The sequence below is a fragment of the Scheffersomyces amazonensis genome (assembly GCF_036850825.1).
Source record: "Scheffersomyces amazonensis strain UFMG-HMD-26.3 chromosome Unknown RJT21scaffold_2, whole genome shotgun sequence".
In the NCBI taxonomy this organism is placed as follows: domain Eukaryota; kingdom Fungi; phylum Ascomycota; class Pichiomycetes; order Serinales; family Debaryomycetaceae; genus Scheffersomyces; species Scheffersomyces amazonensis.
The window spans coordinates 1,469,574-1,486,013 of NW_027042742.1; the positions used below are offsets into that span (position 1 = coordinate 1,469,574).

The window sequence follows — 16,440 nt, forward strand, 5'->3', positions numbered from 1 at the left end:
AACAAGTAATGACATAGATAAAATCATGTTCAATTCTATATTAATTTAGGTCGTTTTTGGTTACGATTAACTTTATTCTAAATTTGGATTCAATAATTTTTGATACTACTAAATAGTGTTACATAATACCAAAAAGAATATCCAATTCAACTTCCTAATTTTCTTATTGTTTTATTTATCCCTAATATTAAATTGTATTATATTAATTAAAATATTTTATACCTTTTTTATTATCATCGATTGTGTTGATATTTTATAGACTCCTTATTTACAAAGATTAACAATAAACGCTTCTACAACGTATTTTTTTTCGCTTGAATGTCACTAGACATTAAAACAATAGTAATAATTCGTTGGGAAGTCTGTTCTGGAACAGTCTATTTCTGTTACGGTCGCAAAGTGTAGGTTACATGGAGTCAATTGCTTTTTACATATGTTTTTTTGTGGATTAGCCGTAAGCGGCGGGATTTGAAATTAAACCCTTTAATATGTTATAAATTGTCTTGCTTTATTACTGCAATGCAATTGAACACACCAAAATTTTTCACTTTAAGATTTAAAAAATTATAGGGGTAGCTAAAAAAAATCAGATACTTCTGTTACTTGGGGGGTAATTGATGTTTGGATGTAAACCCGATTGATTTTTTTGTTGTATTTTTGTGGTTATCGCTTTGTCTCGGTTTGTGTTAAAACCGCCTAAAACGGTAGCTTGGTTGCCGAATGCGGCATAAGGGGCACAATCTTCTAGATTCGTGGAGTTAATACTTTATCCTGAGTACAGTTGAGCAAAGTGATGTAGGTTACTTACTGCACAAGTAGAAGCACAAGCACAAGCACAGGGAAGTAACAGATACGAATCTTACATGTGTTCGGTTTCGGTAATTGACCAATTGAAATTGTAGTAAACTTCTGACAAAGTAGAATGCCAGGGAGGGATACAAGTGAGTGAATTAAGGTTAATTCAGGTTTTACAGTTCAGGGACATCTATGAATTGTCTTTGAAATTATCATTGTATACTTTATACACAATCTAAATTAAACTAAGATTAGAGGTATATGTAAATATAACGATTGTACAATAGAGCTCTCACTTTTTAATTAGAAGAACATATAACACACGTTTTAACCCTTTTACCTCCAAGATTATCTAAACATTTCGAATGATAACCATGATTACACTTAAAAAAAATTAATTCACAATCGTGATACTTGTCTTTATCAAATAGGGTTTTAAAGTAATTTATATCGGCAGCCGTTAAAACTAATGATGAGCGTTGATTATCTTCCCACGCATCATAATGTTCCGCCAATTGTTGCTCACTTAATCCATTGCCCCACATTACTTTGCCACAAGAAGAACAAATCTTAGAAGTAATAATCCATCCACGTAAGTTTTCTAGTTTAATTAATTGCATACTCTTATATATATTTTCATTAAGCATAGCCAATGAAATTTGGAGCATCTCACTCTCATAAGAATATGAAATAAAAACTTCTTGTAAGATCCCTCTAATATTAGATAAAGTAGATTTATCAGATGAACTAGTAAGAAACTTATTAAAAATAACCAAGAATGATCTCTCTTGTTGTTTGATTTTCGTATTACTAATCTGTCTAAATGTATCATGAATACATCTATTTATGAATTGATGAATCAAATCATCATTAATAGTTAAATTAGCCATTTCTACTAATGATTCTATGAGTTCTAACCATAACTTTTCGTTCAAAAATAACTCATCATCATACTTTATAGTCAATGTCTCGGGTATTTCACAAATATCCATAGCATGAGTTATTATAACTCTGAAATATTCTAGACTACGACCACCTTCTTGTGGTTTCAAAAGTATTGTTGGTTTTATATAGTTTAAAATTTCTTCTAATGCTTGCCTGTATTTTTGCTGCAAAACCAAAAAGGATGCCACACAATCTATTAATTCTTCCTTTTGTAACAATTTGAATACCTCTTCAAAGGTTTCTTCATGTGTTCTTAAATTATATTTCCATATTTCAAGAAAGTCATATACTTCATCCTGCTTGTTTAAAATACACATTAATTTAATATATGTAATAGTTAAATTATGAAAGTTTTTGATTTGGATTGATAATTCAACAATTTTAGATTGTTCAAATAATAATTTCAAATATTTATATACAAGAGAATCATTATTAGTAACCAATAATATTTCTTCATGTAATTGAGGATTATATTTACTAACAAGTCGAGTAAAATTTTCCAAATCAATGGATGCAAATCTTTCGAAATTATCCTTAATTACTCGAATTAAACTTAATCTATCATTAACTGATTTTGATAATATAAATGAACTTTCAAGTATATTATTAATTGATTCTGATTCTCCATTACCTATGCCATAATTATTATTAATTTGTATAGATTCTTGTTGTATATCACTTAATTTTTCAAGCCAAAGTTCTAAAACTTTAGCATATTTGCCCTGAGATTTATAAATATTTAATAAAACATTATAATATTTGGCATTATGCAATTTTTCTAATAAATATTCATCATTTTCAGGTTCATAATGAGGTAATAAACTTTGTAAAGCTAATTCACAATCTCCTTCAATACTTCTCTCTTTATTATCACATAAATTATCAATAATCCTACTTAAAGTTGATTCTGATAATCTAATAAATTGAGAATATTTGGGATAATTTCGGCCAATAAAAATCGATAATTGACATCGATCAAAGTCAGTAAAATGACTTTCATTAATTTCAAAAATATCTAATAAGGCTTCAGTTATATATTGACGATTTAATTTTCTTTGTTCATTATCATTTAAATAATGATCTTCAAAGAATTCATTTAAAGTAGTTAACATTTCAAAAGAATTTGCTTGTAAAAATGTATAAAGATAAGGGAAAACTGTATTATCATTTGAAGTTTGAATGATTTTACCATTAATAGTTATTGGAGTCATTGAAAATAAAATATTGGTTATAGATTGTTTGATTTCAATTTCTTTATTAATATCAATAAAACTATCAGTAGGATATTGTCTACCAGTTAAAATATATGTCATATAAGTATAAGCTTGAATTGAATCTTCTGAAGCTAAAAAATTTGGATTTTGAAAATCTTTAATAAAATCAATTAATGGAGTTATATAATCATTAAGTAAATAATTCCAAATATAAATTAAACATTCTCGTAAATGATATTTTTGACATAATTGAATAGTTAAATCAATATTTAAAAGATGAATATCTAATATACATAACATTTCTGTTAATAAATCTCCTTGATCATTTTCAATAAAATATTCTACAAGTTTTTGTAAAATTATTGGAGGAACAATTGATATTGTACTTGATAATATAAATGATTTTAAAGTTTCAAAGAATAAACTATCATTATTCAAATATTCAAATACAAGTTCTAAAAGATCCATTAATTCATTTGATGAAGTATCCTTTAAAGATAAATAAGATATTATATTTAAACACATGATTAATTGACTATGTTCATCATGTTTAGTAAAAATATGAGGAACTGCTTCATTCATAATTTTAATTAAATAACTTCCCATAAGTCGAGCTCTTTCATTAGGATTTGCTGGTAATCCAACAAGAATTAATTTCCCTATATTATTAGATAAATAATAATCATTGGCTATAATTAAAGCTTGATAATATTGACCTTGAGCTAATAATTCAATTAATGTATCTGCCCAATTTAACAGTCGACCAATAATGATTTTTTTATCTTCTGAAATTACTAATATTCTATGTTTAAATGATTTAATAGCATAATTATAAGATTCTAATATGGTTTGTCTTATAGTACTAGTACCTCTATCATGAGAATTACCATAAAGAAGATTTGATGATACAGTTAAATTAGCCATATTATCATAACCTGCTACAACTAATTTATTTAAATTAGTTAAATAACATAAAGTAATCATAGTTATAGTTTCAAGATCTTTACTTTTAATAAATACACATAAAATTTCTGATGATAACCATTTTAATGATATAATTGAATCTTGAGGATTTGGAGTTAACCATCGACAAGTTTTATAAATTCTAAAATTTGGAATAGCTTTATCTTTATCCTTTAAATCTTTAATAACATCTAATATATTACCTGATATTGATTTATTATCTAATTCAACAATAGTTAAAACATTATTCCAAGAATAAACTAATTTTGCATTAATTAATGTATCATTTTCTATCATACAGGGATACCATTGAAGACAAGCTGAAATATTACTATGATTAGTTACTTGTTTTGATTTTGCAATTTTAAAATGTTGTCGTACATTAACATTATGAGGATTATTAAGTGACATTATTGAAGTTATACTTAATATATTATTTGTTATAACTGCCACTAAACCTAATTGATCAGTTATTTGAGGTAAATTACCTAAAGGTAATAATTGACAATCACTAATTATAATACTATTATCACTAACATTTGCATCATTATTTCCAAGAATCTTTTGAGATATAAAATATTTTTGAAGAAATTTCTTTATACCAATATGAAAGAATACTAAACCTGAAAGATCAGTTGATATTAATTGATTATATTTATCTCCAATAAATGATATATTGGTTATAGGAGTATTTTTAAGATGACCTTCTATAACTTTGGTAAATCTTTCCTTTAAAGTTATTGGATTAATTGTAAAATATGGTAATATAGTTCCCGGGAATGTATCAGAAGATTTAGATGATAAATCCCATAAACGAATTTGTCCATTAGTATAACCAGCAGCTAAAAATGTTGAATCTGAAGAAAAGGCAATTGTACTTATAATTGGATCAACCGTATTAATATTATTATTACTGGAATTATTATTATTATTATCTTCAAATTGTTCTTCAATAGTTAATATGAATTCAACACCTTGATGATAATTAAATATAATTACTGAACCTGTATTAGTTCCTAAGGCAATATAAATAGATGAAGGTTCTAAACAAACAACTGACCCATTATTAGTTATAAAATCAGGAGAATTTATTATGGAATTTAATGTAATTGTATCATGCCATTTAAATATATTATTAGTAACTATATCATCAATTATTGGACTTGGACTTGAACTTGATATAGATTCTGGTATATTTGATTCTAAAGAATTCACAGATTGATTAATAACCAGACTACTTAAAGAATTCAGCGATTGATGATATTTTAAGGCAATACTAACTCGAGTTTGAGTTCTATCATCAAATCGTAGTTTCTTAATAGGACTTGATAATTGTAATGAAGATTGACTACTAGTATCTATACTTGAAGATGATGGAGATTTTATACTTCTAGTCGGTAGATCAAATAAACTACCGGTGCCACCACCACTGTGACTTGGCGACACTTCATGAATCATTGCCATCTTTAGGCGGTATCTATAGAAGTTATATATTAATTAACTAAACACCTTTGATATTGAGGAGGTAAAAGGTGTGCATATAGTCGCAGCCTACCTACCTATAACTACTATGCATAATAAAGCTACAGCTGCTAAAAATGGAATCACCGAAATATATTTATTTCTATAATAAACTAGTATGATTAAATAATCAAATCTATCTATATAACTTAAACTTTAGTTATGTATGAAATATATGAAATATATGATATATATATAAGAAGTATCTAGTAATAGCAAATATATGGGATACTAGATTATGCAATTTTTATTTTCACAAAGAAATGCAGTAATGAAAATATTTGATAGAGACATGCTAAAAGTATAACTGTAACTTGTATAATCATCCATCGAACAACAGTTTCACAAGTACGTTCAGATAAATCTCGAAATACAGCTTCTTTCTCTCGAATAAATTTTTGTTCTCTTTTTATATCAGTTAATTTATCATTTAATTTATTAATTTGTTTTGAAAGTGATTGAACTTCATTTGTACGTCTTGAATCAATTATACTTGAATCAGCAATTAAAAGATCAATTGAAATTCTTGATGATTTAAATTTCAGATCAATTATAGTAAATTCATTTATATCAGAATATGGTTTTTTCTTCCCATACCAAGTTCGAGAATAAAATGATTTTGGAGTAAGACATAATCGATGTTCTCCTGTATCTAATGGTATAAATGTAAATTGACCATTAGCAGTACCTCTTTGATGAACAACTCGATGATTTGAATCAAAAGTTTCTTCAACATCAATTAAAACTCCAATATTATTCTTATCTCTTGGACTATAATATATTGAAGATTCTTCATCTTTAATTTCTAATTTGAATTTCCCAATTAATAAAGATCCTTGAGTTAATTCTTTATAAAAGCAGTGACGATCACCTGCTTCACTATAAAAATGAATCAATCCATGCGTTGTAGATATAAATGATATTATAGTTATCATTCGTAGTAGAATAGATCCGAATCTCATAATGAAAACCGTGTCTTGTATTGAATGATAAATATGACGATAGGAATCAATTCAATAAATAAGTAAATAATTAAATGACTAAACAAAATGAGGCTATGAATGATATATAATTAGAAGTATGAAGGCGAGATCGTTGATAATCAACATATATACAAGAGAGAAGATTTCACTTTTAAACGTCGTATCTCTTTAATAGATCATTGGACCAGGTTTTAACTTTTAGTTTCAGTTTAGTTTTAGTTTTGAAGTTACAAACCTTAAGATTACACACTCCAAGCGGCTACCGGTAATGATGTAACGCCAATAAAAAAAATCTCTGTACACTATATTATATTAAATTGCGCGTCACCGCGAAAGTTATAGAGGAGTTAGCGATTTAGTGGAGATTAAATTACTGATAGCAACAGAAAAAATGAAAAATTCTCGCTAAATATAGTAGTAAAATTATATGATTAACTAGTAGATTAATGAGATATTACAATGAATTTATCATTACAAGATCCATTTGCTGTAGCAAAAGAGTATCCTGAGACATTAGTAAATACGTTTCAATATGGACATTCAGTAATTATTCAATTTAATCATAAGGGAGATTATTTGGCCTCAGGATTAAGTGATGGATCAATTATAATATATGATATGATAAGTAATGGAGGTGTAGTAGCACATTTAAATGAAGATTGTCATATACGACCAATTACTTCATTAAGCTGGTCTAAATGTGGAAGATATTTACTTACATCTTCCCAAGATTGGTATGTAAAATTATGGGATTTAAGTAGAATTAATGGAGGAAATGATTATAAAGATGAAGAAAAAGAATTTGGGGAAAATGAATCGGATATAGGAAAGGAATTTCTGCCAGTTATACGAAGTATTAAATTTGATGGACCTATATGGATGGCAAGTATGCATCCAATAGATCATTTTAAATTTACTGCATCATTATTTGATGATTCACCTGTATTTGTAGATATGACTGATCATCAGAATATACAAATCACCAAATTACAAACAATGTCATTAAGTGAACAACAAGAACTAGAAACAGAAGATAAAAATGAAGAAAATGAAGAAGAAGAAGAAGAAGAAGCTAATGTCAAACGAAGGAAACGTACAGATAAACATATGACATTAGTTAGTACATTTAATCCTAATGATGGGAATTATATTTTCACAGGTACAAGTAAAGGATGGCTTAATATAATTCAAACATCAAGTTTAAAGACGGTTCATTCTATTAAATTAACTAATTCAAATATTAAGAATGTAGTTATATCAAGTAATGGTAGAAAATTAGCAATTAATTCATCGGATAGAATTATTCGACAAATTAGTTTACCTGATTTAATTAATGAACAAGATCCTGAAAATTGGGAATTTGAAATCGATCATAAATATCAAGATATGATTAATAAATTACAATGGAATTCAGTAGCATTTAATCACAATGCTGATTTTCTTGTTGCATCAACTTATGGACATTCACTGCATGATTTATATGTTTGGGAAACATCAATAGGTTCATTAATTAAAATTCTTGAAGGTAGTAATGAAGAATTAGTTGATGTTAAATGGGATTATAGTCGATGTTGTATTGGATCTACTGGAATTGATAGTGGATCTATTTATATATGGCTGATTCAATTTCCTCAAAAATGGAGTGCATTAGCCCCTGATTTTGTTGAAATTGAAGAAAATATTGAATATGAAGAAAAGGAAGATGAATTTGATATAATTAATGAAGATACTCTTAAGAGAAGACAAGAAGAAGAAGAAGATTTATTAGTTGATGTTATAACTCGAGAAAAAGATGATGCAAGAGGATTTGATATAACTCAACCATCATTTATAATTCCTATAAATTATGAAAATCAGTTATTCATATAAGCATAACTAATTATATTTATATATATATATAGTAGATAGGACATACCTGCATACACTCTGGCGGAATTTTCATAAATGTAAACAAAAATAAAAATAACCAAAACAAAATTTTTTTCTTTTTCCAACTTTTCTAATCCTATCCGAAAGGTCAATTGCTTTACCATAATAATTAATTTGCTTGATATATTCAAGTCTATAACCAAAACTGGTTTGATCCGCATATAATAACAGTCTCGGCCGCATCACCAACTTGGTCGACGAAAAAAAAATCTCCCATTGAAAAAACTCCCACGAACCCTTTGCTCATTCTCACTGAGTGCTCACTGAGTGTTGTTTGTGTGTTTTTCGCTGATTACATTTTATATTTTTCGTTGATTGATTGTTATTGTTTTTGTTTTGTTTCCCTAAACAATTAACTAATTAATTTTTAGAACGGCATCTCCAGACAACTACAACCATAACTAACTAGCTAGTATCTGACAATAATACCAACCTTGCATTCATATCCATATACACACACACACTGTAATCAATTTCCAATTTCCATCTACATCCGTATAATATCCGAGTTTGAATCTGAACCTGAACCTGAAACTCATCGATAGACTCGTTATTTATTTACTATCAATATAACTAATCATTATTAATTAGTGATTACTCATTATTCATTGTTATAGTAATCACATTTCATTTCTGTATAATATCATATTAATTGTTGTGTATCATCAGATCACATAATTTCATCATAACTTCATAACTAGTGGAAAAAAAATTTTAGCATAATGTCAACTACATCAACTCCGCGGAAACGTCCTATATCAGAAATAGATGATAATGAACTTCCCATATTTGATGATGCTCAAGATTTAATTAATGCCGTCATTTCAACTTTACAAACTCCTGAAGAACCAACTAATGTTGCAGCTTATTATGCTAATGATAAAAATTTAGCTACTGAAGTTCAAGCTTATGCAAAAATTGCTGGGAAAGATTGGACATTTTATGTAAAATCTTTAAATGTTTCAATTGGTAGAAATACTGATCTGATTTCTTTAGGTAATGGAATTAATGGATCAAATGGCAATGGATTAATTCATATTGATTTAGGTCCTGCAAAAGTTGTATCAAGACAACATGCAAATATTGTTTATAATTTAGAATCAAGATGTTGGGAATTAATTATAAAGGGTAGAAATGGAGCTAGAATGGATGGAGTTAAATTAGCTATTGGAGAATCAAATCCTCATCCATTACATTCAGGAGCAATTTTAGATATCGGAGGAACTCAAATGATGTTTATTTTACCTGATTCACCTCCAAATATACTGCAAAAAATGTTAACAAAATGTTTATTAAAATATAAAGAACAATCTTTAAAAAATTCTAAATCTTCTTATATTAATGCAAATAATAATCATAATTCAGTAAGAAGTTTCCAATTATTTGATAAAGGTCAATTAGTTCATTCTTCATCAGAATTATCAGCCACATCTTTACAAAGTAATTTAGATCAAGATCTATCAAAGGAAGAATCAAAAGATATTAAACCTCCTTATTCTTATGCAACAATGATTACTCAAGCAATTTTATCAAATGATGAAGGAGTAATGTCATTATCTGAAATTTATAATTGGATATCTTCTCGATATGCTTATTATAAATATTCAAAAACTGGTTGGCAAAATTCAATCAGACATAATTTATCATTAAATAAAGCCTTTGAAAAAGTTCCAAGAAGACCAAATGAACCAGGAAAAGGTATGAAATGGCAAATTAGTGAATCTTATAAACGAGAATTTTTGAGTAAAATTTCAAATGGTTCATTACTGAAAAATAGACGAGGATCTTCTGTTTCTAGACAATTACATTTACATTTAGCAACTCATAAAAATTTACCTGAATCTAATAGTTATTATCAACAAGAGAATTCAATTGAACAACAACTTCATCATAATCAGGTGAAACAATTACAACAACAAAATCAACAATATAAACCTCAATCACAACAAGTTCCTCCTCATCAACAACAACAACAACAACTTCATCATCTTCAACAGCAACAACAACAATCCTATCCTGTCCCTTCTAATCCCATGCAATCCAATCCTTTAGCATATTTGACATCTGGTAACTCATATTTACCACAAGCTCAGCAATCACAACAACAACAACAACCTCAATTACAAAGAACTAATTATGGATTCCAAAATAATGGTCCTCAATTAATTTATGGAACTGCTGAACAGCAACAACAGCAACAACATCATCAGCAACAACAGCAGCAACAACAACAACAACAACAGCATCAACAACAGGCTCCTAAAAGTGATCTTTCATCTCCCATAAAGCAACTCACAGATCTTAATTCAAATACTCCTAAGTTACCAAAAGTAGGAGGTAATCATCTATATAATTTACCACCTCCACCACCTGCTACAGGAGGAGCACCATTAAGTACTTCAGAACCTGGAGCTCATCATTCACGTCAGAACTCATATAATCTACCTGATTCTGCTCAATTAACTTATACTAATAGTTCTATTCAAGATGATAGTACTGGTAGTAATCTTAATTCTACAGCTCCAACTTCAGGAGAGATTGGATTAAATTTCAATAGTCCAAAGAAAATAACTCCTCTTGAAGCATTTACTCCTGAAAGAGGATCAAAATCTTTAGGAAGTGGGAATACTGCTGGAGGTAAACTTGTTAATAATGGAGCTGGAGGTGTTAATACTAATCAATCATCACCTGCCTTTTGGAATTTTGTACAATTTAGTACTCCAAGTGGTCAAACTCCCTTGAGAAAGAATAGTGATGAACTGAATAATCAGGGGAGTCCTACCATGAATAGAAAAGTGTTGGCTAATTCCAATTCTAATTCTAATTCAAATTCCAATTCAAATTCTAATTCTGGTGTTAACAATAATATTAATAACACCAATGGTATTAAAGAAGATAATGATAGATTATCGCCTTTGAATCCCAAAAGTGAAATAAATGATAATAAAGATTAAATTATATTTATTATCCATTCATTTAAGTTCACTAATCGTCTATACTTGTCATAACTACATAAAAACATTTGTCAAATGTTTATTGTTTAATTCTTCACTCTTGTTAATAAGATATATGATACATTAATTAACTTTAATGCATATATTTGTAATCGTATTATTATTAAATAATTCCTCACTCACTCACTCACTCACTATTAGTATTGCTATTTATTTAAATTATATATTCAAATTCTTACTTGATCCAAAATCTCATATACTTTCTATATATTATATCCCATTATCTAATATATCATTGTCATCATTATCTACTGTAATGTAACTTCATTTACTCTATTATAATACATATATATACATACATATACATACATATATACCCATACTAAAAGGCTGTTCTACTCCTCAATTCAGCTATTTTCTTCTCAATATCCTTAGGACTTCTATCTAATTCACGACTAATCTGGATTTGAATTCCTGCACTTAATTCATGATACTTCTCAATTAAATCTCCATCAATGACATTCTTAACGGGATTGTAATAACTCCGGAATTTTAAATGTTCTCTACCTAATAAATTATATCCGTTACTATCATAATATTTCCGTAATATTATTTCTAATTTTTGTAAGAATACAACTTCTTGTTTAGTAGCTAATGGCATTAATACTCCAATAGAGCCTTGTAATCCTGTATAAATAATACTATCTTGACCACCACCACTACCTCCTCCTCCTCCACTAATGGTACCTCTAATAAGGCAAGTAATTGTATCAGCAATATATATTTCGGAAATGCACTTTAATCTTGACCCTGAACCATTCAAATAATCATCTTTATACTTTAAAAGATTCCAATCTTCATCAGATTGTTTAGAAATTGATTCATTTATTCTCAACACAAATATATTACCAAATTTATCACCAGCAATAACTGTATCATAATCTAATGTAGTTAATGAAATAATTTGTCTTTTCCTTGTATCATCAGCAAATGGAATAAATTTATTTTCATCAATATCAAATTTAGCAAATACTATAGAATTATTCCCATCTCCAATAACAATTCTATTTCCACCTTGATGAATTAATTTAATTATATTTGTTAGATAATCAATATTAGTTGAAGATTTTCTTAATAGTTGTTTTTGACCTAAATCATATAATCTAAGAAACTTACCCATGGCTACTAATAATTTATTACCAAAGGGGATCATTACTGTGGGTTGATAATCCACTTCAGTTTTATGAATAAATTGTAATTTGTTCGATTTTCTATCGATTTTAAAAGTGTACAAGTGATTCGTATCATATGATAACGGTAAATACTTTTGATTAGTACAAGTACCCACAATAATATATTCTGAATTATTAGAATTAGTATTAGTATCAAATTTAACTTGAGTTATTGATAGAATTGCTTCTGTATTAGAGAATTCAATCGATTGTAACATCTCCTGTTCATGATCCTGATCATTAGATAACTTAACCACTTGAACACAAGATGCCCAACCACCCACCAGTGGTTCATATCCAAAGGCTTCATAATAATCTTCATCAATTTCTTCATTGACATTGATGTCATCATTTTCAAATGAAGGATAAGGACTCTTTATTCCATATTCTGATTCAGCAATATAAACTATATTAGATTTAGATTTAGAATTATCAGCTACTAGTTTTCTAGGAAGATATCTTAATTTCAATTTGCTTAAATTAAAATCTTGATTAAGATCAAATACTGTATCTTCCTTTCCAATAGTAAATATAATTAAATCATTCCCCCCAATTGCTACTACTCCTTCTCCACCAATATCTTCTGATATAAATGATGTACCTCGAGTTATTATAGATCCAAGTAATGGAGTTACTTTATAAGATCCCTTATAATTATAACAAATCCATGGTTTAGAAGAAATTGCCAATACTGCTACTGATTGAGTAATATTAGGTAATACTATAGTTGATAATATAACTGGTTTAGAACCTAAATATTTAGTACGAGTATTAGATAATGTACCACTTATTTCATCAATTAATGTTCTTACATATAAACCATTTTCCATTCCAATATGAACTTCTGATTCAATTAATAATAATGATGAACTATTAGATGATAAAGCTTGTAATGAAAGAATTTCAAGACAATTATGAGATAATAATGATATTACTTGAATGGTTTCATCAGAACATCCAATGATAGCAAAGGAACTCTTTTTTGAATTGGAACTTTTACTTATAGCTAAACAAGTAATTGGACTTGAAGTTTCTAAAGTATCTTGATATTCAATTAATTGATCATCCGATGAATCAATTTCAAAATAATGAATTTGAGAATTTGAAAGTCCAATTACTACTTGATAATTATTTATACTTGATTTAAGTATTGTTATTCCTGCTGGTGGGAACCAATCAGTTAACTTTTTAGTAATGATTTCTTCTCCATCATCATTAAATTTCTTTATATGTTTTATATGTTTAATACCATTTGAATAAACTTGAATTAATGAAGATAATCCAACTTGATGAACTCCTATAGTAACTTGATCAGTAATAAATCCTGATTCTTCAACTTCTTCAACCACTTCTCCAATAGAAAGGATTAATGTTTTACATGATAAAGTAGAAGTGATTACTAAATATTCATCATTTGGTGAATCATAAAACAATTTTGCTGTGAATACATCAGTTGGTATTACTGGTAATGGAGATGTAACTAATACAGATATAGGTATTCCATGAATAAGAGTTTTCAAATATGAATGAGATGATAAAGTAATTAATTGTTTAATTGGATCAGGAGATTTATCGGATTTTACTTCCACTAATGAACTATCAATAAGTGGACTTAAAGTATCCAATATATCAACTAATGCTAAATTATCTAAACCTCTTAATTTAAATATAATTGTAGATTTTTCAACTTTTAATACTGATTGTTCATCTTTATAATCAGTTGAATAAAGGGTTAAATCCAGAGAATCTTCACCTAATTTTTCAAATTGATAGAATAACTTATCATTATTTATAACATTAGCAAATAAGAATCCACTCTTAAGAATATTTAATGATAATGAAGGTGGAATTGTATCAAAATAAGTAATATTTATAGACTCAATAATTTCTTTATCAGGATTATAATCCACTGATAATTTAAATAAATCACCCAAAGTATTTTGTAGGAGAATGAAAAAGTTATTCTTTTTTAATTTATGTAATACATGATTTACTATTAGTGAACAGTTTTCAATTGAATTAGATCTTATAGGAATTGGTAAATATAATGGACTGGCATTTTTATTGGGATTGGTATATATCATATAGTTTTCACAACAAATTAAAAGTCCTCCTATATGATTTGGAAGAGGAATTAAATGACATGTCGATGATGGAATTTGAATCTTTGATTTTCTCTTAACTATATGATTTAATCCTTGATCTAATTCATAATAATTTAATTCAAGTGATGAATTATTAACAGTTCCATAATCACATTCTATAGCTGCAAATAACGGGTTTTCATATTCTGTATCAAGAGCTACCATAGTAATTGTTAATAATTGTTTAGTACTTGCTTCTAAAGGATTTGATAATATAATTTTCCCATTCTCATCAGTTTCAAGTCTATAAATTAATTTATTCTTTTCAATGGCTCCAATTAATATACATCTACTTTGAGGATCTACCAATAAATATTCTCCTGGATTTATTCTTGAAAATCCACTTTTAGTTACCGGTATTTGAATAATGGGAATAAATTGATAATCTTCTTTATATTCTAATATTACTAAATTACCGGAATCACTAGTTACTACAAGTAAATCCTTTTGAGTTCCAACTATTCGTAATTTATCGATTTTACTGATTCCACTTAATGCATTTTGTTGACTTAATATTTCAATCTTTCCTGTATTACTATTAGGTTTTAATAATTGAATTATACTTGATGATATTACTACAATTTCTTGAGATTTCTTATCGCCCAAGAATTGCCCCAAAACAGATCCTGAATACGACAGTGGGTTCCTTAGAGTTATATTATATAGATAAAGTGACTCATCATCTATCAGCATTGTTGAATAACTTTATATATAAAATATATCTCTTAATGGGGACTACTATCTCTGCTCTATACATTAGAGAGTATTTTTTTTAACTATGGCCTCTGATATTGGCCTGCACATAGTCCACCAACTACCCACTATTACATACACCACTCATAAGAAGTAATAGTATAAATATCTTAGGTATAGTGATATATATTTAGTAATAAAGATTTGGTTGAATAGCGGCTCACATTCGGTTATTCTATTTATCTAATTCATAGTTTCGGAAATTGGAGAATTGCAGAATGAAACGTTGTTGGAGCATAATGTACTGTAACAAAGTGCGGAGTTGACTATGTACTGAGTTAACTACATATAGTCAAGCTGAGTAGTAGTATTCAAATGGAACAAATTTCACTTGACAATATAAGCCTTGCAGTTGTCACTATTAAAGAAAGCCATGTTGGGTCTGTGTTCAGTTCTTTCTTTTCCCACACGACTGGTATTAAATGGACTTATGGACTATGGACTAATGGAGATGGAGAGATGATCCGCAAAGCCGGAAAGCCGTACACACCCTAACTAGTGCGACGTTACATCACCAATTTGCCGTGACAATATCCAAATAGTAATACTACACTAATAGTTTCTCTTTTATGCAAGTACTAGAGTTGGGGAATCTTGTGGGGTAAGGTGGGGTTCGTAATTTAATGATTTAATTCTCTTATGTATTCCGACAGGGTTCATTTCATACTAAATTAACTTCAGTTTACTACGAGTCAGAGCAAATTATGGCCTGTCTTTAAATTTTGTTTAACCTTTTTTGGGTTATTTTTCTCTGCTACTAGTTGCAAAATATTGCATCTACAAAATGAAAGCATAATAATGTTAATACTGAGTACGGAGATACTTATATTATGTATAAAACAGATTAAGTAGTAATATAAAACGAAGAATAAACTAATAAAGGGACTAATAAGAATTGAAGTAGCATCTCAAAGTAGGTTCATCACAAGTGTAGTTAGAATGATACCAACGAATTAAGCAAGATCGATAACTGTAAATCAGAAAAGAAATTACAGAATTATATTATT

The 16,440-nt window shown here is 28.0% G+C and overlaps 5 protein-coding genes across 5 annotated transcripts; 2 read left to right on the top strand and 3 right to left on the bottom strand. All coding sequences in view use genetic code 12, as the record gives it.

Annotated features, from left to right (window-relative positions):
• Positions 1 to 1,094: 1,094 nt before the first annotated feature.
• Positions 1,095 to 5,375, bottom strand: VPS8 (CORVET complex membrane-binding subunit; the record flags this gene model as incomplete). The annotated part of the gene is made up of 4 exons (XM_064885386.1): positions 1,095 to 2,371; positions 2,420 to 3,793; positions 3,890 to 5,104; positions 5,156 to 5,375. 4 exons carry the CDS (start codon positions 5,373 to 5,375, stop codon positions 1,095 to 1,097), a joined length of 4,086 nt encoding a protein of 1,361 aa, XP_064739627.1.
• Positions 5,376 to 5,519: 144 nt separating this feature from the next.
• RJT21DRAFT_118955 (p24 family protein) lies at positions 5,520 to 6,774 on the bottom strand. The gene has a single exon (XM_064881232.1). It carries the CDS (start codon positions 6,398 to 6,400, stop codon positions 5,675 to 5,677), a length of 726 nt encoding a protein of 241 aa, XP_064739628.1. The 5' UTR covers positions 6,401 to 6,774; the 3' UTR covers positions 5,520 to 5,674.
• Positions 6,775 to 6,818: 44 nt separating this feature from the next.
• SWD1 (COMPASS subunit protein) lies at positions 6,819 to 8,324 on the top strand. Its single transcript, XM_064883805.1, has one exon. The coding sequence runs from the start codon at positions 6,881 to 6,883 to the stop codon at positions 8,288 to 8,290; it is 1,410 nt and encodes a 469-aa protein (XP_064739629.1). The 5' UTR covers positions 6,819 to 6,880; the 3' UTR covers positions 8,291 to 8,324.
• Positions 8,325 to 8,791: 467 nt separating this feature from the next.
• On the top strand, positions 8,792 to 11,495 carry FKH2 (forkhead family transcription factor). Its single transcript, XM_064883804.1, has one exon. It carries the CDS (start codon positions 9,073 to 9,075, stop codon positions 11,302 to 11,304), a length of 2,232 nt encoding a protein of 743 aa, XP_064739630.1. The 5' UTR covers positions 8,792 to 9,072; the 3' UTR covers positions 11,305 to 11,495.
• Positions 11,496 to 15,551, bottom strand: RJT21DRAFT_22484 (U2 snRNP complex subunit). Its single transcript, XM_064883803.1, has one exon. It carries the CDS (start codon positions 15,371 to 15,373, stop codon positions 11,687 to 11,689), a length of 3,687 nt encoding a protein of 1,228 aa, XP_064739631.1. The 5' UTR covers positions 15,374 to 15,551; the 3' UTR covers positions 11,496 to 11,686.
• Between the last annotated feature and the right edge of the window lie 889 nt (positions 15,552 to 16,440).